A 26,082-nucleotide genomic window follows, 5' to 3' on the forward strand; every position below is an offset into this window, starting at 1 on the left:
GCAATAATTTACTATAATGAAATTATATACAAAGTGGACTGGAAGCAGAAAAGAAGCCACCTGAAAGTTCTCTGGATGAGTCGGGAAAGGCTAAGCAGGAGAAAGAGTTTCTGCACTAACACTTGCAGGAGGGACAGTAATTTGGCACTGATAGTGATGGTGGGAGGGGGGTAGTCTGGGGACAGAGAAGGCAAATGGCTTTGTCCAGTCAGAGGCTGGTGTGTCAGGGAGGCACCTGCTATGGGGTCCAGGTATGCAGCACTAAGGGTGTGTGTAGAGAAAAGTGGGGCTCAATGATTCCAAAGTGATTTCCTTTGTCAGGACGTGGCCTGGGAACTCAGTGAACACACTTCCCATCATTGATTCCACAGCTTCTCACACATCTACATTTCCACACTGATCTCTGTTGCACTTGCACCTCCAAGGGAATATTGGGCTTCTCTCTATCGAGGTAGATTCTTCTTAAGCAGAGAAATCTTTTCAGAATATGGCACATACCACCATGTAAAATCAAGTGTTGCTTTCATTGGTAGGTGGATCTGTTGGCGCCGATGATTATTCACAGCATCCTGACTCAGGGTGCCCGGCAGAAGTTCTCCAGCCTGTACATCTCTCAGTTTATCATCATGTACAGCCTTGATGGACAGCGGTGGCAGGGTTATCGAGGGAACTCCACTGGGACCTTAATGGTATGTAATTAGTCCTTTTCAAGAGAATGCTTGAATCTTTTGGGGAGCTTTTGACAGATTTCAGATATGGAACAAATACTCACAGTTTCTAGAAACTTCAGTTCAGTCACTCAGTTGTGTCTGATTCTTTGTGACCCTATAAACCGAAGCATGCCAGACATCCCTGTCCATCACCAACTCCCAGAGTTTACCCAAACTCGTGTCCATTGAGTCAGTGATGCCATCCAACCGTCTCATCCTGTTGTCCCTTTCTCCTCCCACCTTCAATCTTTCCCAGCATCAGGGTCTTTTCAAATAAGCCAGCTCTTCACATCAGGTGGCCAAAGTATTGGAGTTTCGGCTTCAACATCTTAGCCCCACAAAAAAGCATTTTTCACTCATGGGCAATAGAGTGATGATGGACCTATGGACAAAAAAGGTAGCATGAAGGATCTCTTATGTAGCCGCAGGAAACACTCCAAATAGAATTCTAGGACTATGTTGCTAATATATTCAAGGAAGACAGGTATAATTCCTTACTTGGGGAGAAGATTGGATGTTGAATAACCCATGGCATGTGGTGGCATCACAATTTCTCAGATTATCATCAGTGATACAATAGGATGAGTTTCAGATAAGGAAGGAAGACATTGGGAAGTTAGTAGCATTTGGTTGCTATGGCAACCAATTTAGCATCATCTGACAGTAGAGTGACTTGTTTTCTTTTCATGTCCGGGCTATCCAGGTGGCTCAGTGGTAAAGAACCCGCCTACAATGCAGGAGACATGGGAAACTCGGGTTCAGTCCCTGGGTGGGAAGATCCCCTGGAGAAGAAAATGGCAACCCACTCCAGTATTCTTGCCTGGAAAATCCCATGGACAGAGGAGCCTGGTGGGCTCCAGTTCACAGGGTTGCAGAGTTGGACACAACTGAGTATGCATCTTCTTTTTCAGCATACATAGGGGGGAAAAGAAATTAAATGTTATGAATATATATATATGTATGTATGTTCATGGATGTTCTTTGTGTATATATATATATATTCTTGACAGAATCATGGAGTTCTGGAGGAGTCTTCCATGTCCTGGGGTTATAGGCAGATACTTGGACTTTATACCAAACCTAGGAGCAGAGCATGTGAATTGCAGAGTTGCAGTCACAATTAAATGGTCAGCCCTGATATGGTTGTTATGCTAAGGTAATGGCATTGGTGGAAACGGGTGGAATTCTGAGACCTGGGGTGGGTACATTTAGGCAGACATGCATGAGGCTGTGAATGCAAACCTCTAAATTGCCCTAAACCTTCTCTGCTGAAGGAGGTGACCTTTCCCCAGTCTCTGAAGCAGTCATCCCTGCTGTGCACACAAGTCTTTCAGTTGCTCCACCTGGAATAGTTGCCTTCCAACCCAGGGGCTAGTCTCCTTAGACCACTAAGTGTTTGGCTACTAACAAAAGCCAGATGAGTTATGGAAAAGTGACAGATCATCACAAATTTAGTCAGGTGGTGATAAAAATAAAATCACAACTCTTAAGTGTGCTATCTCCTCTGGAGCAAATTAACACAGCACCAGGCACCTGATATGGAGCCACAGACCTGGAGGATGCTTTCTTCTTCATTCACACTGACAACCAAAGTCAGAATAGATTTGCATTTACAAAGTGGGAACAAGAGTATGAACTTCATGGTTGATGCCTCAAAGTGATGCCAGTTCCTTTGTTCCTTATCGTAATATAGACCCTGAAATTGAAGTGAAAGTCGCTCAGTCCTGTCCGACTCTTTGCAACCCCGTGGTCACATGAAAGTCTCTAGGCCAGAATACTGGAGTGCATAGCCTTTCCCTTCTCCGGGGGATCTTCTCAACCCAGGGACTGAACCCAGGTCTCCTGCATTGCAGGCAGATTCTTTACCAACTGAGCCACAAGAGAAGCCCAATATAGACCCTGCTGCTGCTGCTGCTGCTAAGTCACTTCGGTCATGTCCAACTCTGTGCGACCCCATAGATGGCAGCCCACCAGGCTCCCCTGTCCCTGGGATTCTCCAGGCAAGAACACTGGAGTGGGCTGCCATTTCCTTCTCCAGTGCATGAAAGTGAAAAGTGAAAGTGAAGTCACTCAGCTGTGTCTGACTCTTAGCGACCCCATGGACTGCAGCCCACCAGGCTCCTCTGTCCATGGGATTTTCCAGGCAAGAATACTGGAGTGGGGTGCCATTGCCTTCTCCTAATATAGACCCTAGGGACCCCAAATATATTGACATCCCACAGAACACCATACTGCTCCATTACATGGATGACATTATGCTGACTTCCATGTCAGACTCTTGTGACTCCATGGACTGTAGCCCACCAGGTTCCCCTGTCCATGGAATTCTCCAGGTAAGAATATTGGAGTGGGTTGCCATTTCCTTCTCCAGGGAATTGTGCTAACAGGTCATGGTAAATGGAAAATAATAATCACTCTAAATGTTTTTGTGATTAATATATGTATAATCAGAGATATATACACAGACATAAATATGTATATATTGTGTTGTCAACTAAAAGAAAAATGCACAATGTTAAAGTTGTGAGTTAAATTTTATTCAGGGTCTTACTGAGGACTAGTCTGGGAGACAAGTCTCTCACATAGCTCTGGGAGCTGCTCCAAAGAGGTGAGGGGAAGCTAGTTTACATGTTTTACTGTTAAGGCATACATGTAGTCAGACATACATCTTGGTGAAATATTACAGGTACTCACAAAGAACAGAGGTTTCAAGTCCATGGTTATACTGTTTTTCTATGTATGGAAAGATGCAAAAAGCAGGGTTCATTACAATTCTTCTTGAAATGCATATTAACTACTTAAGGACCTGTCTGTCCAAAGCACAGAGTATCCTGTTATCATCTTGAATTTCCTGAAACACATAGTGCCTCATCCTGTTATCCTGTTAATCTCTTCCTCTGAACACCCAGTACCCTGTCTATCACCAGCTGCAGCAGATCAGTCTTTGTAGCCTTGGGTGGTAAACAAAATGCTCTTTGTTCTTTTGTCTGAAGTTTGATAGTATGTATAGATACAGATATATTATCTTTATTATAAATGAGTATTTCTTGCTTCTGACTTTAATGGGAATGGATTCCCTATTTCACTGTTAATATAATGTTCAGTTAGTTTCAAATATTTTTTATCACATTTAAAAAGTTTCTTGCTCCTACTTTATTTGGAAAGGCTGTAGAATCTCATCAAGTGCTTTTTCAGCATCTTGGATATGATCACGTTTATTCTCTTTGCTGTAAATTATACTCTCATTCAATGGCGCGCTGGCGAATGTTTAACAACCAGCTCTGGGGCAAAGTGGAGGACGGTCAGGGGAAGGGCCTTTATCTGTAACATTTGCGGACTTCCATGATGTAAATATTTCCCATCACACCTGATTTCAAGCTGCTGATGCAAGGTCACTGAATGCAGACTTGGGAGCAGCCAGCCACAATTGCTTCTCACAAGCTAGTCCTAGCTGGCTCCAGCACAACTCAGTGCTGCATTCCTGGGAAAACCTCCCTTAGTCATAGTATATTAGTCACTGAATGTTTAGTTGGATCGAAAAAACTGAAATATCTACGTCTCCTCTACTGAAAAAGTTTCTGAACTGGTGGTCTAGTCTAACGGCAGTAGAGATGTCTCTACAGTTCACACTAACCAGAACTCCGTCATCCCAGAGCATGCCTGATTAATTTACACATTTCAGTCTTAGTCATCTTCCTCCAGTATAATGGTTCACAAATGTTTAAAAATCTTTGTACCATCCACATACTCAGTCCCTCAGTCATTTGCAGCCCCATGGACTGTAGCCTGCCAGGCTCCTCTGTCCATTTTATTTTCCAGGCAAGAATACTGGAGTGGGTAGCCATTTCCTTCTCCAGGGGATCTTCCCCACCCAGGGATCAAACCCGAGTCTCCTGCATCAGCAAGCAGATTCTTTACCACTGTGCCACCTGGAAACCCCAGGAAACCAGGTGTAAACCACCTGGGCAACCATTTACATGCAAAATATTTTTTCATAAGCAATATCTCATCACAGAAGTCCCTCATAAAGGGAGTAAAAGAACCCAACACCTTCTAAAGATCATTGCTTTCACTGGCTACTATTTTCAATATTTCATAATATTTTGAATGTGAATTTTGAACTGTCAGTGATGCAGATCTTTCCCTTTGGTTTTCAAGTTTAAAAGAACACTAATCCTGTCCTTTTAAAATATTTATCTTTGGTTGTGTTAGAAATCAGTGTTAATGTTGACACCAGGTGATGATATAGAGCAAGAGAATTCTGTCAAAATCACTGATGTGGCCTTAGCCCAGCTCTCTGTACTACAAAGTGTCTGAAGAAGATACATAAATGAGCCAATGGCAAATAGAAAACAGCCTTTAGTGTTTTCTAAAGTTAGGCTTGAATATGCAATACCAGGCTCTGTGGTAATTCCTCACCTCACTCCCTCAAAGCAAGCTTTTAAGGGCTTCGCTGGTGGCTCAGTAATAAAAATCTACCTGCCAATGCAGGAGATGCAGGTTTCATCCCTGGCTTGAGAAAATTCCCTGGAGAAGGCAATGGCTACCCACTCCAGTATTCTTGCCTGCGAAATCCTATGGACAGAGGAGCCTGGTGGGCTTACAGTCCATGGGGTCACAAAGAGTCAGACATGATTTAGTGACTAAACAACAAAGGAGGCTTTACTTTGCACCTAAACCCAAATGCTCTCACCAGGCACACTCCATAATTCATTCCTGAGCATTCTTGTCCTAAGGATGGTAAGGGAGGCAGCCAGGGCTGAGTGTCCCAGAAAAAGCAAACACACAAGGGAGCGTGCACCCTCACCGCCTTGGCAATAAGTTGGACTGGGCTTTTAGGGCTTGGAAGGACCCTGCCTGGCAGCCACGTGAGGGCACAGGAGGGGTGCCTGCATCTGTCTCCTGTGGGCTCCCCTATACTTGCTTAGCCACTGCTTCCACACTGCTGAAATAGAGGTCCAAAAGCATACCCTAAAAGTCCCACCCATTTGGGGGCACTTATCTCATACAACACTCCACATATTCCCCCTCCCCACCAAATATGCAAAAGAAAGATTCCTAAACTGAGTACTTAAAACTCACCCCCAAAAGATTACTGCTGTCTACAACTTCAGCCTAAAGGATGCATTTTCCCAAACTGAATGGAAGAGAATAAGAATATATTCTAAAGAGTTCTTGTCATCACACTCAGCGCTAAAGAAAACCTGAGAAAACAGCTAAATCAGTTTGCATGTATCATTTGGACCAGAAATCTAGTGTCTAAAAATGGAACGCCACCCTGCTTCTGGGGACCAAGGGCACAGTCTGGCATATACGTGATCACACTAGACCGAAGAAGCATGCTGATTTCATATATTTGAGTTGAAGATTTGTAGAAGGGTCCATACTACAAGTAAAACCTGCCCATGTGGATTACCTGGACCTCTCGGAACAACCGCAACTAAAAACTCCAGTGCACATCTGACACCATTGTGCTGGAGCTCACCCCGCCCTCACCCCTACTCCCAGGCCCACCTCGTTTGTACCGAAAACATATGCATTGCAGCTAAGGACCACATCGCAAATGATCTCTGTAGATTCAAAGGCACAGTGTCCATTTCGAGTGAATGAATCCACCTCGGATCTAAAAGGGAACTGTTTGTGCTTCTGCCTTCTGACAGGTAGATAAGCTAGTCCCATTTTACAGAGGAGATCAATCTAAACCACAAGTCAGGAGTGTCAGAAAGGCTTTATCATGGATTGAGGGCTGTAGTGACAACCGCGGAGTACTGAATACGATTCCAACGTATGAGGCGCATGGAACAAAGGAGGAACTGGGCGATCATGCAGGCAGACATCACAATACACTAAGGAATCAAAGTCACCATGAAAAAAATCATGCAGCTAGAGCTATGCAAATAAATCCTGTCGGAAACAAGGCTGTGGGGAGAGGGGAGCCTTGGGGTGGGGGGCGGGTCGCGGAGCGGGGTCGGGGGACAATTGGGTGAAAAGGAACCCAAGGGATTCTCCAGTTTATGTTGAAATTTCTGGTGAGGTGAGCTGTGTCCTCCGATTCTATTATATGGGTTTTTTTTTTTTTTCTGCCACTGTTATGGAAACAAGGTGACTTTAGTCAACTACATTCCTACGGTGGCAAGACAAGTAAGATACACTGCAGAAGCAAAAGCGCCAGAATCAAGATCTTTCGTGCTCCCGCAAACGCGCAGGCCGGTGCCTGAGTTTCGGGAACAGGCACAGCGTGGCTGGGTTCCTGTCAGGGATTCGTCAGATCCCCTGGCCCGACGGGGAGACGGTTTCCTGCAGAACGAGGTGCAGGAGGTGGTTCTGCTCGGCGCTCAGCAGGGGCCACATCTCCACCTGCAGCGACTTGACGGCCTCCGTGTCCCTCTCGTGCGTGGCCATGACCAAGGACTGTAGCAGCAGGAAGAGCTCCTCGGGCAGCGGGCCGCTGCTGTCCTGCCCGTGGCCGTCGAAGGCCTCCCAGGCGTACTTCTCCAGGGTGTGCGCGTGCTCCGGCAGGAGCTTGGCGGGCGGCGGCTGCAGGAGCAGCAGCAGCAGCACGCGGGACACCTCGCATTGGACCAGCACGTCGGCGAAGGCACCCAGCGCGGCCGGAGCGGCGGCAGCCGGCGGCCCCGCGCCGGGCAGGAGCAGCGGGAGCGGAGGGCCGGAGGCGGCGGGCTGCGGGGGCTGTGGCGGGAGACCGCAGAGCTCCCGTTCCAGGCGCTGCATGTGCGTGAAGAGTGCCAGCGCGCCGCTGTAGTCCCGCGCCAGCAGCTGGCAGGACGCGGCGTGGCCGAGCGCCTGCAAGGCGGCCAGGGGCCCCTGGGGCAGCTGCAGCCGCGCGGCGCGCTGGAAGTGGCCGGCGGCGGCGGCCTGCTGGCCCAGGTCGCGCAGGGCGGCCGCCAGCTCGAGACAGAGCGCGGCGGCCGCGGCCCGCTGCCCGAGCTCCAGGTGCAGGCGCACGGCGGCGCCCAGCGCGGCGGCAGCAGCCTGCAGGGCCTCCCCAGCGTTGGCGGAGCAGTCCAGGCGCTGGCGCGCGTCGCGCTCCTGCCGCAGAAAGAGGCGCGCGGCCTCGGTCAGCGCCAGCGCCTCGCCGGGCCCGTGGAAGAGCGCCTGCTGGCAGCGCGCCACCGCCAGCTGGCACCAGGCCGCGTACGGCAGGCACTCCTGGGCGCGCAGCTCGTGGCCGAGCTGGGCGAACTGCTTGCCGGCCTCCGCCACGTTCGGCTTCCGCAGGAACCGTTTCTTGAGCTTGTTGGATACCTGGCGGTAGCGGGCCAAGAAGTCCCCTGGCTCGGGCCCCGGGCTCGCACCGCCGCCGCCCAGGCTGGCCGCGGAAGCCGCCATCTTCGCCACCCCGGCGCTTCCAGGCGCGCTGACGCAACCGGGAGGCGACCGTGCGTCCGGCTCGGGCCCATAGCGCGACGGCGCCGGCCCGGCCGCCCTGACGCTCCCGTCGCCGGGGTGATATGCAAAAGAGCGGGCACGGAAGTGGGGCCGTGATTGGCTGCCGGCGCAGTATGCAAATAGAGGGTCTTGGCTGGGAGCCGGCCGTTGCTAGGTGACAGTTTGCTCCCGCAGGTTGTCAAGCAGGGCATCTCCAGGCATCTTTAAAGGCACACGACCAAAAAGTCAACTGGTGGCCCCGCGTGACCCTGATGCCGACTTTGCATACGTGCGGGTTGTGTCCCGCCCTCCCCAGTCCTCATTCTGCCGCAGTCTTGTGGTCTAGGCCCCTGCCCCCATGGGCATCTAGGCCCTACGCGCATGGGAACCCCTCCGTGTCAAGCACGCTGTCCACCATCCCTGCATCCCACGCTGCGGGGCGGACGGTAACCTTGGCACTTTCACCCTACCAAGACGCCGTCCTCTCGGTCTTGAATGTCACCGCCAGGACCCCGGTCCCTCTGGGGACTCGGCCTGGCTCCTACTTGCTCAGAGCCAACGGGGGAGCCTTCCTTTCCCCGGCCTCCCCCCCAACCAGACCCCACTCCACCGCACCCCTGCCACAGCCAGCTTCTCTCACCAGGGCCACCACATGCGCTGTCACCGTGGGCGACCGCTCCTCTCTGCCTGCCATCCCCAACTCCACCCATACTCACAACACTCCCCCTCCGCTCCAGTCAGACCCCGGACCCCCACCTCTCGAAGGAGAGGTGTCCCACCTCCACCTCCCAGGCCAAGTGACTGAAGCACACACCGGGATGTCTTGAAACACTTATTGATTCGACACGACTGGGCCCGAGGCACCGGGCTGTGCGGTCGGTCAGTGAGCAGGCCTGGCGCCCAACAGCGGGGGGGGGGCCCGTCTAGGGGCCCGGGACCCGGGACCCAGGTGGTTGAGCAGCTAGTGCCGGGCTGGGGCCACCAGGGAGATGGTTGTCATCCCAAAAGAGCCGCTGAGCAGAACATTGTGGTGAACCGCCATGCCCACCAGCTCTGGGGTGATGCACCTCTGACCGCTGTTCTGGGCCTCGTTGCCTGCCAGCTCCAGGACCTTGGCAGTGCCACATGATGGCTGCTAGGAAGATGGGTGCGGACGAGCTCAGGCCCTGGGCGTAGTGGCCTTCCCGCAGGAGGCGCTCCATGTGGCTCACGGAGAAAGACAGCTCGGCACAGGCGGTGCGGGAGCAGCGACCAGACGACTTTCAATGGCCCCTTTCCCTGGGCATGCTGACCGTTGATCCCGCTTTCTCCGAGGCCTCGCTTTGCAGTGCGGTGGGATGAGGTGCCGCGGGATGAGTCAGCTGGTCCCATCCTCTCAAGACAACCGGTACTCTCAGACCTCTACTCCATTTCCTAGCAACCATGGACTGGCCCCTCATTGGTCGGGGCACACAGTCTGTGATAGGCAGACTCCCTAAGATCACCGATTTCCCATGCCCCCCCACCCCACCCCACCCCCCCCGTAGGCCTGAGCCTACAAAGACATGACGCTGGCAGAATCCTGCTCACCCTGCCCACTGGACCCTTTCTTTGTCGGAACTCTCCCTTTCCACAGGAGGAGACCTTTGTACAGAGAAGGCAGCAGACTACCCAGTAGCACCAAGTATACACTGGCGGTGCTGGACCACCATCACCACTGTATCTAGTTCCAAAACGTTGGCACCACCACAAAGAGAAACCCCTGTCCCGGCCAGGCAGTCACTCCCCACTGCCCACTCCTGCAGTTTCCCCCACCCTACCCCTGTAGTCCTTAGGCAAGCACTCGTCAGGTTCCTATCCACAGCCCTTTGCCTGTTCTGGAGACTTCCCAGAGATGGAGGCATACAATAAATAGGTGGCCTTCTGTGTCTGGCTGCTGTCACTGAGCATAGGGCCCATGCACGTGGTAGCACAAATCAGCACTTCTTTCCTTTTCCTGGATGAATAGTATTCCACTGTATGGCTAGACCACACATGTTTTGTATCCACTCAGCTGTGGATGGACATTTGGGTGACTTCTCTCTTGTGCCTACTGTGGCAGACATTCCTGTATGGGTTCTTTTTGAATGCGTGTTTTCAACTCTTTGGGATTTATATACATGAATAAATTGAGTTTATTTCCAGATTCTTTATTCCACTGAGCTGTGTGTCTATCCTTACGCTAATACCACACAGTTTTAATAACTGTAGCTTTGGAATAAGTTTTGAAATCCAGAGTTGAGTCCTCCAACTTTTTTCTTCTTTCCAGGATTATTTTGGCTATTCAGGGCCCCTTGAAATTCCATATCTATTTAGGGTTGGCTTTTACATTCCTGTAAAATGGAGCATTGTGAGTTCCATAGGGATTGCATTAAATATCTAGATACTTTGTCTTCCTATGTCTTCTTAATCAAGACATAAGAATTGAAGTTAAAATGAAGCCAATCTACTTATCAAAAATAGTGCTGTGCCCAGAAATTGACATAATGAGTAAAGTAAGTCAGACAGAGAAAGACAAATATCACATGATATTGCTTATATGTGGAATCTAAAGAAAAGATGCACATGAACTTATTTAAAAACAGAAATAGTCGTAAGTATAGAAAACAAATTTTTGGTTATGAAGTTGGAAAGGAAGGGGTGGATAAATTAGGAGTTTGATGAACATTTTACAGGACCCCAGTGTAGACTACATCACCTGCACAGACCTAATTTCCCTTGATCCACTCTTCTTCCTATAATTTTTCTCCTTCATCTTTTGTATTCTAACACCTGTCTAGCCAGGATGGTTTTGAGTGTTGGGTGCTGTTGAAAAGTGAATGTGTTACTCACTCAGCCATGTCTGACTCTTTGTGACCCCATGGCCTGGGACCAACCAGGCTCCTCTGTCCATGGAATTCTCCAGGCAAGAATACTGGAGAGGGTTGCCATTCCTTTCTCCAGTGGATCCTCCTGACCCTGGGATCAAACCAAGTCTCCTGGATCACAGGCAGATTCTATACCATTTGAGCCACCAGGGGGCTGTTGAGAAATGCACAAACAAATTTAGAAGAAAAAAACTTGATTGGGAGGAATTGCTTCTTATTCTGTCTTCATTTTACAGGTGTTCTTTGGCAATGTGGATTCATCTGGAGTAAAACACAATATTTTTAACCCTCCAATTATTGCTAGATATATCCGTTTGCACCCAACGCATTACAGCATCCGCAGCACTCTTCGCATGGAGTTGATGGGCTGTGATTTAAATAGTAAGTTTCGAGTCATCCCATGTACTTCCCACTCCCACCCATGGGTAGTATGACTAACCATACTAGTTTTTCTGAGACGGGGAGGGAGATGTTTCCCAGGACACAGAAGTCTCGATGCTAAAACCAGTACAGTCCTGGGCAAACCCATCATTTGCTCATCCTAACCATGGAATTCCCCAGGGTCAGCTATATCCTACACTACTATTAACAAGGCAAATCAAAGCCCAACAGAGCTTAGCAGAGCTGACCAGAAAATCCAGGGCATGTTAACAATAACATCCAAAAGTTAATGCCTGGAAAATGATGTCATGATGACAACTAGAATGTCAGTGGAGGCAGAACTTTGGCTGCAACCTGTTCTTGTAATGACACTGTTGTTCCATTTCTTCAAGGTTGCAACATGCCACTGGGAATGGAGAATAAAGCTATAGCAGATACACAGATTACTGCCTCATCCCACTTAAGGAACATGTTTGCCACCTGGTCTCCTTCACAAGCCCGACTTAACCTTCAAGGGAGGACAAATGCCTGGAGACCCCAGGTAAGAGGGAACAAATTTACTATTTAACTGATTCAGAATAAGGAGCAGTGGTTGGGAAAGAATAAGGAAAGCTCTGAACTGTTTCTTCAGCTACTTCCATCGCCTGGTTGTTCCCACCAAGAGTGTCAAGGAAAGGTGACTATGCATGGAAAACCCCACAGATATTTAGTGGATGTGCCATATGCATTCACACAACATTCATCCCTATTAGGGATCATTTCTTCCTGGAAACAAAATATCTGTATGCAGTACTGGGCTAATATTTGTCAGCCTGTATATTGCTCATACATTCATTCAGTGAACATTTACTGGGCAGCTATAAGTGGGTAACCCCAGTTGCTTGCTTTGAGTCTAATACAGGGGACTGGCAAAAATATAATTAATATGCAGAGTGATAAGTGCTGAGTTATGATTAAGAAGGCATTTGATGATTTCTGGGAGCAAATCGTGATCAACAAGATACTACTCTAACTTCCCCAGGTGAATAATCCAAAAGAGTGGCTACAAGTGGACTTCCAGAAGACAATGAGAGTTACAGGAATAACCACCCAAGGGGTGAAATCTCTGCTTACCAGCATGTATGTGAAGGAGTTCCTTATATCCAGTAGTCAAGAGGGCCATAACTGGACTCCATTTCTTCAGAATGGCAAAGTGAAGGTATGCTGATTTCATAGGCACAAAACCTCTCTTAGCACTTGACATTTAGGACACTATGAAAGGCAGAGTAGAGCCAAAAGTTGATTATTCTCAGGGATGTTGATGTCATTCAAGATGGTGGCAAGCATCAGAGGGTGAAGAAAAATGAGTTTATTCACAGAATGCTTAATGATCTGTATCAGCAGCAACAACTCAACTTAGATCCAGCAAGAATTAACCATGGCATGAACCTTACCAATCTCCTAGTGCAGTCTCTTGCCACTTGCTCCTTTACTCTCTAAGTCCCACTCATACTAAGAAACCCTCAGGTCTCTGAAAACACCATGTTCTTTCTCACACTACATTTGTATACATACTATTTCTTCTACCTAGAACGTTTTTTTAGGTGCTTCCTATTGACCCTTTCACCTGGCTCATTTTTTCAAACCTGAGATAGACATGATCTCCTCCAAGAAGAATTTCTTGTTCCCTCAAGGCTGAATTAAACACTTATGCTTCTGGCAGTTTAGTGGACTAGAGTATTGATAATACATGTTTTAGAGGGCATTCCTATTTTAAAAAGGGTTTATCTTTGATACATGTTAAAACATGGATGAACCTTGAAAACATGCTAAATGAAATACAGCATATATAAAACTACAAATGTTGTATAGTTCCACTTATATGAGTATGTTAGTAAGGATTCTCCAGAGAAACAGAACCAGTTGACTCACATGATTATGGAGGCTGACAAGATCTGCAGGTTGCATCAGCAAGCTGGAGACCCAGAAGAGCTGACTGATCTTTGCAACCTATGGACTATAGCCCACCAGGCTCCTCTGTCCATGGGATTCTCCAGGCAAGAATACTGGAGTGGGTTGCCATTTCCTTCTCCAGGGGATCCTGCCGACCCAGGAATCAAACCCACATGTCTTGCATCTCCTGCATTGGCAGGTGGGTTCCTTACCACTAAGTCACCTAGGAAGCCCCAGTAAAACTGGATAGTCACATGCAAAAGAATGAAGATACCACACACACATTATATACAAAATTTAATTCAAAACAAATCATCACAATGTGGTAAGATTAGATGTCAACTAGAGGGGAAAAAAACTATTAAAATACAAACATAGGGAGGATAAACAACACATTTCTGAATAACCAACAGATCACGGAAGAAATAAAAAAGGAAATCAAAATATGCCTAGAAACAAATGAAAATGAAAGCAAGACAGCCCAAAACCTATGGGATTCAATACAAGCAGTGCAAAGATGGAAGTTCATAGTAATACAAGCCTACCTCAAGAAACAAGAGAAACATCAAATAAACAACCTAACTGTACACCTAAATCAACTGGAAAAAAAAGAATAGAAGAACTGCAAAGTTAGTAGAAGGAAAGAAATCATAGAAATCAGAGCAGAAATGAAGGTGACTATAGCAAAAATCAACAAAATGAAAATCTGGTTCTTTGAGAAGATAAATAGACAAACCATTAGCCAACCTCATCAAGAAACAATGGGAGAAGAATCAAATCAATAAAATTGGAAATGAAAATGAAGAAATCACAACAGACAACACAGATATGAAAAATCAACAGAGACTACTATGAGCAATTATATGCCAATTAAATGGACAACTTGGAAGAAATGGAAAAATTCTTAGAAAAGTATAACCTTTGCAAACTGAACCAGGAAGAAATAGAAAATCTGAACACACCAAGTACAAGCACAGAAATTGAAACTGCACTCAAAAATCTTCCAACAAACAAAAGCCCAGGACCAGATGGCTTCACAGGTGAATTCTACCACATATTTGGAAAAGAGCTAACACCTATCCTACTCAAACTCTTCCAGAAATTTGCAGAGGAAGGTAGACTCCTAAACTCCTTCTATGAGGCCACCATCACCCTAATATCAAAACCAGACAAAGATGCCACACAAAAAAGAAAACTATAGGCCAATATAACTGATAAACATAGATGCAAAAATTCTCAACAAAATTCTAGCAAATAGAATCCAACAACATATTAAAAAGATCATACAACATGACCAAGTGGGCTTTAACCCAGGCATGCAAGGATTCTTCAATATTTGCAAATCAATCAATATAATACACCATATTAACAAATTGAAAGGTAAAAATATGATTATCTCAATAGATGCAGAGAAAGCCTTTGACAAAATTCAACATCCATTTAGGATAAAAACTCTCCAGAAAGCAGGCATAAAAGGAACATACCTCAACATAATAAAAGCCAGATATGACAAACCCACAGCAAACATTATCCTCAATGGCAAAAAAACAGAAAGCATTTTCTCTAAAATCAGAAACAAGACAAGGATGACCACTCTCACCACTACTATTCAACATAGTTTGGGAAGTCCTAGCCACAGCAATCAGAGAAGAAAGAGAAATAAAAGGAATCCAGATTGGAAAAGAAGAAGTAAAACTCTCACTGTCTGCAGATGACATGATCCTCTACATAGAAAACCCTAAAGACACCACCAGAAAATTCTAGAGCTAATCAATGAATATAGTAAAGTTGCAGGATATAAAATTAATACACAGAAATCTCTTGCATTCCTATACACTAACAATGAGAAAACAGAAAGAGAAATTAAGGACCAATTCCATTCACCATTGCAACGAAAAAATAAAATACTTAGGAATAAATTTACCAAAGAAACTAAAGACCTACATATAGAAAACTATAAAACACTGATGAAAGAAATCAAAGATGACACAAATAGATGGAGAAATATACCATGTTCATGGATCAGAAGAATCAAAATAGAGAAAATGAGTATACTACCCAAAGCAACCTATAGATACAACAAAATCCTTATCAAGCTACCAATGGTATTTTTCACAGAACTAGAACAAACAATTTCACAATTTGTATGGAAACACAAAAACCTCAAATAGCCAAAACAATCTTGAGAAAGAAGAATGGAACTGGAGGAATCAACCTGCCTGACTTCAGACTATACTACAAAGCTACAGTCATCAAGACAGCATGGTACTGGCACAAAGACAGAAATATAGATCAATGGAACAAAATAGAAAGCCCAGAGATAAATCCACACACCTTATCTTTGACAAAGGAAGCAAGAATATACAATGGAGAAAAGACAATCCATTTACTGGTCAACCACCTGTAAAGGAATGAAACTAGAATACTTTCTAACACCATACACAAAATAAACTAAAAATGGATTAAAGATCTAAATGTAAGACCAGAAACTATAAAACTCTTAGAGGAAAACATAGGCAGAACACTCTCTGACATAAATCACAGCAAGATCCTCTATGACCCACCTCCCAGAGATATGGAAATAAAAGCAAAAATAAACAAATGGGACCTAATTAAACTTAAAAGCTTTTGCACAATGAAGGAAGCTATAAGGTGAAAAGACAGCCTTCAGAATGGGAGGAAATAATAGCAAAGGAAACAACTGACAAAGAATTAATCTCAAAAATATATAAGCAGCTCATGCAGCTCAATACCAGAAAAATAAACAACCAAAACAAAAAGTGGGCCAAATGCCTGGGGCTGGTGCACTGGGATGACCCGGAGGGATGGTACGGGGAGGGAGGTGGGAGGGGGGTTCAGGATGGGGAACACGCATATGCCCATGGCGGATTCATATTGATGGTTGGCAGAACCAATACAATATTGTAAAGTAAAAAAAAATAATAATAATAATAACAAAATAAAGCAGTGAAGTGATTTAAAAAAAAAAACAAAAACAAGTGGGCCAAAGAACTAAACAGATGTTTCTCCAAAGAAGACATACAGATGGCTAACAAACACATGAAAAGATGCTCAATATCACTTATTATCAGAGAAATGCAAATCAAAACCACAATGATGTACCATCTCACACCGGACAGAATGGCTGCCATTCAATTGTGTCCGACTCTTTGCAACCCCATGAACCGCACCATGCCAGGCCTCCCTGTCCATCACCAACTCCCAGAGTTTACTCAAACTCATGTCCATTGAGTCGGTGATGCCATCCAACCATCTCATCCTCTGTTATCCCCTTCTCCCCATGCCTTCAATCTTTACCAGATATATCTGTCTGTAGCTATATTTAAATATATTATACATAATAAATATATAAATATATATTTAAGTATTGCAAATAAAAACACTCATAACTCACAGAATAACTAGAAGAGAAAGAATGCTGTAAGTTTCAATTTACAAAAATTAAGTGGAAAATAAACATGCAAAGCTAGCTCTACAGAGGAGAGTCCAGGAGAGACTGTGATAGAACACAGAGAAAATCACTTCTAAAAAGACAAAGTCTGACCCTCAGTGACAAAATTTGAGCTCTCCTGTGTCATAGCCTTGGCTTCTGGAGATCTGAAAGGAAAAGGATGGAAAATATGTGGGACTAGAGGTGGCACTGTTTCTGGTGAAGGAGGATAGATCTCTTGGAGGCTTGGTGATTAAAAAAAAAGAAGAAGTCAAGTGGTGGAAATAAAGTTTTCTGAAAAAGCAAAAACCATCACAAGACATATCTTATTGCCCCATCTATTAAAAAATTACACTTTTCTCTATCAACAAGAGAGGTTGCTCACAGGCTAAGAAACCTACCCAGCCACCCAAACCTCTTATGTATCTGCCACATAAAATCACTGTATTGCTGGTGACAAGTGAACAGAAATAGCAGATGAGGTAAAAGGCATTATCCTTGATTTTTCACTTCCTCCTTCTTAGACAATTTCACTGACTTTGGGTTTGAGAATAGGACTCATTTTGACCAATGTAATGTAAATGCACATGATATACACCAATTTCAGACAGAAACTTGCAGTGTGATCATGTATTTGGCTCACTCTCTTCTGACTCTGCTCTCTGCCATGAGATTAAAATGTCCAACCTGAGAAGACACAGTGTATGTGAGCCTTGGCCTGGAGCAGAGCCTCAGCTAACCCAGAAGAGTCTTGGTTTACAAATAGCATGTCCTAGTAAAAGGAAGCTTGCCTCTCAGAGATGCCAAGACTGGAGCTAGGAAGATACTAGGTGATGCTGGAACATCTTCAGTCAGTCAGTTCAGTCACTCACTCATGTCCCACTCTTTGCAACCCCATGGACTGCAGCACGCCAGGCCTCCCTGTCCATCACCAACTTCTGGAACTTGCTCAAACTCATGTCCATTGAGTTGGTGATGCCATCCAACCATCTCATCCTCTGTCGTCCCCTTCTCCTCCTGCCTTCAATCTTTCCCAGCATCAGGGTCTTTTCCAATGAGTCAGTTCTTCCCATCAGGTGGCCAAAGTTTTGTAGTTTCAACTTCAGCATAAGTCCTTCCGGTGAATATTCAGGACTGATTTCCTTTAGGATGGACTGGTTGGATCTCCTTGCAGTCCAAGGGACTCTCAGGAGTCTTCTGTAACACCACAGTTCAAAAGCATCAATTCTTTGGTGCTCAGTTTTCTTTATAGTTCAACTCACACAGCCATACATGACTACTGGAAAAACCATAGCTTTGACTAGACTGACATTTGTTGGCAAAGTAATGTCTCTGCTTTTTTATGCTGTCTAGGTTGGTCATAGTTTTTCTTCCAAGGAGCAAGCGTCTTTTAATTTCATGGCTGCAATCACCATCTGCAGTGATCTTGAAGCCCAAGAAAATAAAGTCTGTCACTGTTTCCACTCTTTCCCCATCTATTTGCCATAAAGTGATGGGACTGGATGCCATGATCTTCGTTTCTGAATGTTGAGTTTTAAGCTAACTTTTTCACTCTCCTCTTTCATTTTGTCAAGTAGCTCTTTAGTTCTTCACTTTCTGCCATAATGGTGGTGTCATCTGCACATCTCAGGTTATTGATATTTCTCCTGACAATCTTGATTCCAGCTTGTGCTTCATCCAGCCCAGCATTTCTCACAATGTGCTCTGCGTAGAAGTTAAATAAGCAGGGTGACAATATACAGCCTTGACATACTCCTTTCCCAATTTGGAACCAGTCTGTTGTTTCATGTCCAGCTCTGTTGCGTCTTGACCTGCATACAGATTTCTCAGGAGGCAAGTAAGGTGGTCTGGTATTCCCATCTCTTGAAGAATTGTTCACAGTTTGTTGTGATCCACAGAATCAAAGGATTTGACATAGTCAATAAAGCAGAAATAGATGTGTTTCTGGAACTCTCTTGCTTTTTCAATGATCCAACATATGTTGGCAATTTGATCTCTAGTTCTTCTGCCTTTTCTAAATCCAGCTTGAACATTTGGAAGTTCACAGTTCATGTATTGTTGAAGCCTGGCTTGGAGAATTTTGAGCTTTACTTTACTAGCTTGTGAGATGAGTGCAGTTGTGATAGTTTGAGCATTCTTTGGCATTGCCTTTCTTTGGGATTGGAATGAAAACTGACCTTTTCCAGTCCTGCGGCCACTGCTGGGTTTTCCAAATTTGCTGCCATATTGAGTGCAGCACTTTGACAGCATCATCTTTCAGGATTTGAAACAGCTCAACTGGAATTCCATCACCTCCACTAGCTTTGTTCGTAGTGATGCTTTCTAAGGCCCACTTGACTTCACATTCCAGGATGTCTGGCTCTAGGTGTGTGATGACACCATCGTGATTATCCGGGTCATGAAGATCTTTTTGTATACTTCTTCTGTGTATTCTTGCCACCTCTTCTTAATATCCTCTGCTTCTGTTAGGTCCATACAATTCCTGTCCTTTATCGAGCCTATCTTTGCATGAACTGTCCCCTTGGTATCTCTAATTTTCTTGAAGAGATCTCTAGTCTTTCCTATTCTATTGTTTCCCTCTATTTGTTTGCATTGATCGCTGAGGAAGGCGTTCTTATCTCTCCTTTCTATTCTTTGGAACTCTGCATTCAGATGCTTATATCTTTCCTTTTCTCCTTTGCTTTTTGCTTCTCTTCTTTTCACAGCTATTTGTAAGGCCTCCCTAGACAGCTATTTTGCTTTTTTGCATTTCTTTTCCATGGGGATGGTCTTGATCTCTGCCTCCTGTACAATGTCATGAACCTCCATCCATAGTTCTTCAGGTACTCTATCAGATCTAATCCCTTGAATCTATTAGTCACTTCCACTGTATGATTGTAAGGTATTTGATTTAGGTCATACCTGAAAGCTCTAGTGGTTTTCCCTCCTTTCTTCAATTTAAGTCTGAATTTGGCAACAAGGAGTTCATGATCTGAGCCACAGTCAGCTCCCAGTCTTGTTTTTGCTGACTGTATAGAGCTTCTCCATCTCTGGCTGGAAAGAATATAATCAATCTGATTTCACTGTTGACCATCTGGTGATGTCCATGTGTAGAGTCTTCTCTTGTGTTGTTGGAAGAGGGTGTTTGCTATGACCAGTGCATTCTCTTGGCAAAACTCTGTTAGCCTTTGCCCTGCTTCATTTTATAGTCCAAGGCCAAGTTTGCTTGTTACTCTTGACTTCCTACTTTTGCATTTCAGTCCCCTATAATGAAAAGGACATTTTTTGGGGGTGTTAGTTCTATAAGATCTTATAGGTCTTCATAGAACCGTTCAACTTCAGCTTCTTCAGCATTGCTGATTGGGGAATAGACTTGAATTACTGTGATAGCGAATGATTTGACTTGGAAAGGAGCAGAAATCATTCCGTCGTTTTTGAGATTGCATCCAAGTACTGCATTTTGGACTCTTTTGTTGACCATGATGGCTACTCCATTTCTTCTAAGGGATTCCTGCCCACAGTAGTAGATATAATCCTCATCTGAGTTAAATTCACCCATTCCAGTCCATTTAGTTCTCTGATTCCTAAAATGTTGATGTTCACTCTTGCCGTCTCCTGTTTGACCACTTCCAATTTGCCTTGATTCATGGACCTAACATTACAGGTTCCTTTGCAATATTGTTCTTTACAGCTTTGACTTTACTTCCACCACCAGTCACATCCACTACTGGGCACGGTTTTTGTTTTGGGTCCATCTCTTCATTGTTTCTGGAGTTATTTCTCCACTGATCTCTAGTAGCATGTTGGGCACCTACCGACCTGTGGAGTTCATCTTGCAGTGTCCTATCTTTTTGCCTTTTCATACTGTTCATGGGGTTCTCAAGGCAAGAATACTGAAGTGGTTTGTCATTCCCTTCTCCAGTGGACAATGTTTTGTCAGAACTCTCCACCATGACCCATCCGTCTTGGGTGGCCCTTCATGGCATGGCTCATAGTTGCTTTGAGTTAGACAAGGTTGTGGTCCATGTGATCAGTTTGACTAGTTTTCTGTGATTGTGGTTTTCATTCTGTCTGCCCTTTGATGGATAAGGATAAGAGGCTTATGGAAGCTTCCTGAAGGGATAGACTGACTGGGGGAAACTGGGTCCTGTTCTGATGGGTGGGGCCATGTTCTGCTACTGCTAAGTCACTTCAGTCATATCCAACTCTGTGTGACCCCACAGACGGCAGCCCACCAGGCATCTCTGTCCACAGGATTCTCTAGGCAAGAATACTGGAGTGGCTTGCCATTTCCTTCCCCAATGTATGCATGCATGCTGAGTCACTTCAGCCATGTCCAACTCTGTGAAACCCTATGGACAGCAGCCCACCAGGCTCCTCTATTCACAGGATTCTCTAGGCAAGAATACTGGAGTGGGTTTCCATTTCCTTCTCCACTGACAAATTCTATAATGGTAGTCAAATTGAGGGAAAGTGTCAGATGAGCATCTTACTTAACCACTCAGCCAAGACCATTCAGTCCCCTACAATGGAGTGACCTCAGTATGTTTCAGCCGAGCCCCGGGTATTCCTTGATTTTTTCCCAGTCGAACCCCCCTACCCAGTACCTTTCCACTGGGTTTTATTCAGCCAGCCCCCCACCCAACATCTTTTGACTGGCTGGGAATTCTTCAGTATCTTTCAACCGAGCCCCACTCAGCGTCTAGACCATGAGTGGGTATGCCCCGGATATTTCACCTCCTCCCACCAGTATCTTTCCTACTAGGAGGGGCAGGTAACCTGCTCCACCACCAAATAAAACTCAGAATCTCAACCAATATGGGAGATTTAAGAACCAGGAGAGACTTACCCAATTTCGTCTGCAGTCCACTAGGAGGCAGACGGGTGCAAGGGGCCTCTGCTGGTACCAAAGCTCCAGTTCCTCATGAAGTACAGTTGAAGGAAGGAAGTCCACTCTGGGTCGCTTCATCGGTCACCATAACTGTCAACTAAAAAAAAAAAAAAGATGTACAACTTGAGAGTTGTTCAGGGGCCATATTCAGGAAATCTTTAATCCAATTTTCTGTTGATGGGTGGGGCAGTGTTCCCTCCCTGTTGTTTGACCTGAGATCAAACTAGATGTTGTGGAACATTTTGGCATGCCACAAAGACTAATGAACCCATAGGAAAGGAACACAAGAGCTGGCTTGAAGGGGTTCATACTGGGCAAATTTGAGACAATTTAAGCATCCATATACACAATGAAAAAAGAATCCAGGAGTCCATAATCATGGTCAGAAACAAAGGGAGAGGAGAGGCTTTTCTCCATAGATGAATTCCAGCTATTAATAATAAATGCAGAAGACATGACAAAATTAAAGAACCAATTGGTAACCATCAATACAGTATATAATACTTGTAAGGAACTTCAGTGGATACTGAAACCCTTGGATGAAACCTTAATGTGAAACAGAATATTTTGTTGTTGTTGTTCAGTAGCTAAGTCATGTCCAACTCTTTGCAACCCTGTGGACTGTAGCATGTCAGGCTCCTCGATCCTCCACTATCTCCTGGAGTTTGCTCAAATGCATGTCCATTGAGTCGGTGATGCCATCCAAACATTTCATCCTCTGTCGCTCCCTTCTCCTTTTGCCCTCAATCCTTCCCAGCCTCAGGGTCTTTCCCTATGAGCAGGCTGTTCGTATCATCAGGTGGCCAAAGTATTGGAGGTTCAGGCTCAGCATCAGTCTTTCCAGTGAATATTCAGTGTTGATTTCCTTTAGAATTGACTGGGTTGATCTCCTTGCAGTCCAAAGGACTCTCAAGAGTCTTCTCCAACACCACAGTTCAAGAGCATCAATTCTTTGGCACTCAGCTTTCTTTATGATCCAACACGTACTTGTGAGAATATTTATACAGCATTAAAGCCTCACCCCACAGATTGTAAGGAAAGGAAAGTAATTACCTTTATTTAAGTGAGATGTGGTGGACACCACCTTAAGTAAGGCTCAAACTCTGAAGGAATCAGTATCATGTGTCCTTTGATATGATACAGTGGGAAAGACACATCGCCTAGTTAATATTTTCACTAAAGATGTTGAACTAAGATTTAATAATTAAGAAAATAGTCACAGAAATTTAAAATGTGAGATGTTATCGACACAATGGTCCTAGGCCTTTTTAAATGTCAGCATCATGAAGGACAAAAACAGACCAGAGACTTGGAGTGTGTTGTACATTAAAGATGTGAGTGTTCCTTCTGTTATTCTTTCAGTTTCTTGAGGGGAAACAACAAGGAATAAGCCTAACAGAAGATGTACAGGTTTCAAAAGTTTACCAAAAATATTTATCCAAGAATCTCTTTGTTTCCCAAAAGTTTTATCAAACACAGAAACTCTAGCAAATGTTTATAGTATATTTGCTATGTATATACTGCATTTCTTGCATGTATGGAAGATCAGTGACCAAGGCCTCTGCTGTCATGGAAGTGACATTTGGTGGTGAAAACAGAGGTAATGGTCAATAAGCAGGTAAACAGATAAATGAGAAGATAACAAATACTGTAAAGAAAAGTGATCTAGATGAGATTGAGTCAACAAGAGTCCTGTTTCAGAGGATGAAGAGCTCTCTAAAGAGATAACATTTAAACCCAAAGTCTTGGCAGGTTGAAGTAGTTGAGAGTAAAATGCCATGATGTTTACAACTTCCTTGAATTAGTTGAGAAAGTGGGTGAGAACGTTCTCAGAGGTAAGCCATAGCTGGAAGCAAGGGCTCCGCAGCAGGTTAGCAAGTGAGCAGGTGAGTGAGTGAAGTTGCTCAGTCTTGTCTGACTTTTTGCTACCCCATGGACTGTAGCCTATCACGCTCCTCTGTCCATGGGATTTTCCAGGCAAGAGTACTGGAATGGGTTGCCATTTCCTTCTCCAGAGGTTCTTCCCTACCCAGGGATCGAACCTGGGTCCTCCTGCGTTGTAGGCAGATGCTTTACCATCTGAGCCTCCAGGGAAGTCCTGCAGGTTAGCAAGGAGGCTCTTAATTCTGAATGTCATACGCCCTTTCCCAGGCACAGACTAAGTCATTCAGGGGACTAAGTCATTCAGTCACCCCCCAGGGTTCAATTCCGAACTACCGAACTAGGGAAGCTTGGATCCCTCAAACCAAAATGAAAAAAGCTTCCATCCTGAGCTTTGGGGTGGGTGCCCATGAAGAGCTATTGGTGAGTTCCAGACCATGCAGAAGGCCAGTGAAGGTGTATATGCATTGTAATTATTTTCCTGTCAACTAACACATGCTGTCTCTTCTCTTTTAGGTTTTTCAGGGAAATCAAGACTCCTTCACCCCCGTGGTGAATGCTCTAGACCCCCCGCTGTTTACCCGCTTCCTTCGGATTCACCCGCAGAGCTGGGTGCACCATATCGCCCTGAGGCTGGAGTTTTGGGGTTGCGAGGCGCAGCAGCAGTACTGAGGCCTGGTCCCTCCCTTCTGTCCCTGAGCCTTTCCTAACTGAAATGCAGCATCCTTGTGAGCCCTTCCACCGGCTGACTTCCTGCCCCACAGTGCCATCAGTTTTCGCTGTATTTTGATGCCTCTGATGCAGCTGTGCCCTGAAACCACCCAAATCAATTGCCATGGGGACTGCATTCTCTGGAGTCATGTGGAAAGCATTCTCCTACGGAAGTGGCAGTCACTTCCTCCTCTGTGGTGATGAAGAAGGGTCACGACCGTATTAGGCTACTAAAGGACATGTTTTTAACATTTCCTTAGAAAGATGAGGAAACTCCGTGGCTCTCTCGGGTAGGAGACCCAACGATGTACCAGGAAATTCTGTACGGTGACAGAAAACTAGAGGCCCTCTTTACAGAGTTAAATATTGGGGAGTCAGAAGGAAACTGAGCTGGTGGAAGCAGAGAGAAAATTCCTCCAGTCAGCCACATGCCCTTTCCAGGAGGAACCCCCGCCTTGCCCTGCCCCTACTAGATAAGGTTCGAAATGGTTTACTGTCCTGGAAAAGTCAGTGAAAATTAGAGATTAATGTATAGAAATCAGTAAGCTGCTTTGCTGTATAGCCTGGTAGAGATGTTAATCCCCCAAATGATGTGGTTTAACTGCCTGCAAAAGGTTAACCACTTTAATGTCGACCTTAATCATCTTCTTGTAGCATTCTTTTCCCATTGACTGCATACATCTCTATTTTTCAAATGTTCTTGGAACCAGCTCTTTTGTATTCCTGCTGGAATAGTCAATAATCAGTTGAATAAAACATTGACATGTAAAACCAAATGCCTTTGAGAGTACTGTTTTTCTACTGGCAATTTAAATGTGAATGATGGAAGACTGCTGGCTGCACCAGACCTCCCGGAGAGGAGCTACCCAACGCCCAAGGTCAGGAGGGGCGGCTGTGAGGAGATAATCCTCGCCCAAGGTAAGGAGCAGTGGCTGCGCTTTGCTGGAGCAGCCGTGAAGAGATACCCAACGCCAAGGTAAGAGAAACCCAAGTAAGATGGTAGGTGTTGCAAGAGGGCATCAGAGGGCAAACACACTGAAACCACACTCACAGAAAACTAGTCAGTCTAATCACACAGACCACAGCCTTGTCTAACTCAATGAAACTAAGCCATGTCATGTGGGGCCACCCAAGATGGGCGGGTCATGGTGGAGAGGTCTGACAGAATGTGGTCCACTGGAGAAGGGAATGGCAAACCACTTCAGTATTCTTGCCTTGAGAACTCCATGAACAGTATGAAAAGGCAAAATGATAGGATACTGAAAGAGGAACTCCCCAGGTAGGTAGGTGCCCAATATGCTACTGCAGATCAGTGGAGAAATAACTCCAGAAAGAATGAAGGGATGGACCCAAAGCAAAAACAATACCCAGTTGTGGATGTGACTGGTGATAGAAGGAAGGTCCAACGCTGTAAATAGCAATATTGCATAGGAACCTGGAATGTTAGGTCCATGAATCAAGGCAAATTGGAAGTGGTCAAACAGGAGATGGCAAGAGTGAACGTCTACATTCTAGGAATCAGCGAACTAAAATGGACTGGAATGGGTGAATTTAACTCAGACGACAATTATATCTACTACTGTGGGCAGGAATCCCTTAGAAGAAATGGAGTAGCCATCATGGTCAACAAAAGAGTCTGAAATGCAGTACTTGGATGCAGTCTCAAAAATGACAGAATGATCTCTGTTCGTTTCCAAGGCAAACCATTCAGTATCACAGTAATCCAAGTCTATGCCCCAACCAGTAATGCTGAAAAAGCTGAAGTTGAACAGTTCCATGAAGACCTCCAAGACCTTCTAGAACTAACACCCAAAAAAGATGTCCTTTTCATTATAGAGGACTGGAATGCAAAAGTAGGAAGTCAAGAAACAC

The 26,082-nt window shown here is 45.1% G+C and overlaps 3 protein-coding genes and 1 non-coding gene across 4 annotated transcripts in view; 1 reads left to right on the top strand and 3 right to left on the bottom strand.

The window, feature by feature from the left end:
- F8 (coagulation factor VIII) overlaps positions 1-24,986 on the top strand; it is a 142,388-nt gene extending 117,402 nt beyond the window's left edge. The window contains exons 22-26 of the mRNA XM_040265450.1: positions 534-689; positions 11,221-11,365; positions 11,758-11,906; positions 12,387-12,563; positions 24,016-24,986. Coding sequence (XP_040121384.1) covers positions 534-689; positions 11,221-11,365; positions 11,758-11,906; positions 12,387-12,563; positions 24,016-24,171 — 783 coding nt within the window. The 3' untranslated portion in view covers positions 24,172-24,986. The remainder of the gene's footprint in view (positions 1-533; positions 690-11,220; positions 11,366-11,757; positions 11,907-12,386; positions 12,564-24,015) is intronic.
- F8A1 (coagulation factor VIII associated 1) lies at positions 6,420-8,206 on the bottom strand. The gene has a single exon (XM_040265583.1). The coding sequence runs from the start codon at positions 8,058-8,060 to the stop codon at positions 6,975-6,977; it is 1,086 nt and encodes a 361-aa protein (XP_040121517.1). The 5' UTR covers positions 8,061-8,206; the 3' UTR covers positions 6,420-6,974.
- Positions 9,061-9,385, bottom strand: LOC120881871 (histone H2A-Bbd type 2/3). Its single transcript, XM_040265604.1, is given in 2 exon segments — positions 9,061-9,220; positions 9,222-9,385. Coding segments are annotated over 2 exon segments (324 nt in total).
- Positions 23,640-23,712, bottom strand: TRNAC-ACA. Its single transcript has one exon. It is a non-coding gene; the product is annotated as a tRNA-Cys (tRNA).
- Positions 24,987-26,082: the final 1,096 nt, after the last annotated feature.

Source organism: Oryx dammah, unplaced genomic scaffold (assembly GCF_014754425.2).
Source record: "Oryx dammah isolate SB20612 unplaced genomic scaffold, SCBI_Odam_1.1 HiC_scaffold_23, whole genome shotgun sequence".
Taxonomy (NCBI): Eukaryota; Metazoa; Chordata; class Mammalia; order Artiodactyla; family Bovidae; genus Oryx; species Oryx dammah.

Excerpts from the sequence above, each read along its gene's own strand:
- F8A1 (XM_040265583.1), bottom strand. The coding sequence starts at position 8,060 with ATGGCGGCTTCCGCGGCCAGCCTGGGCGGCGGCGGTGCGAGCCCGGGG.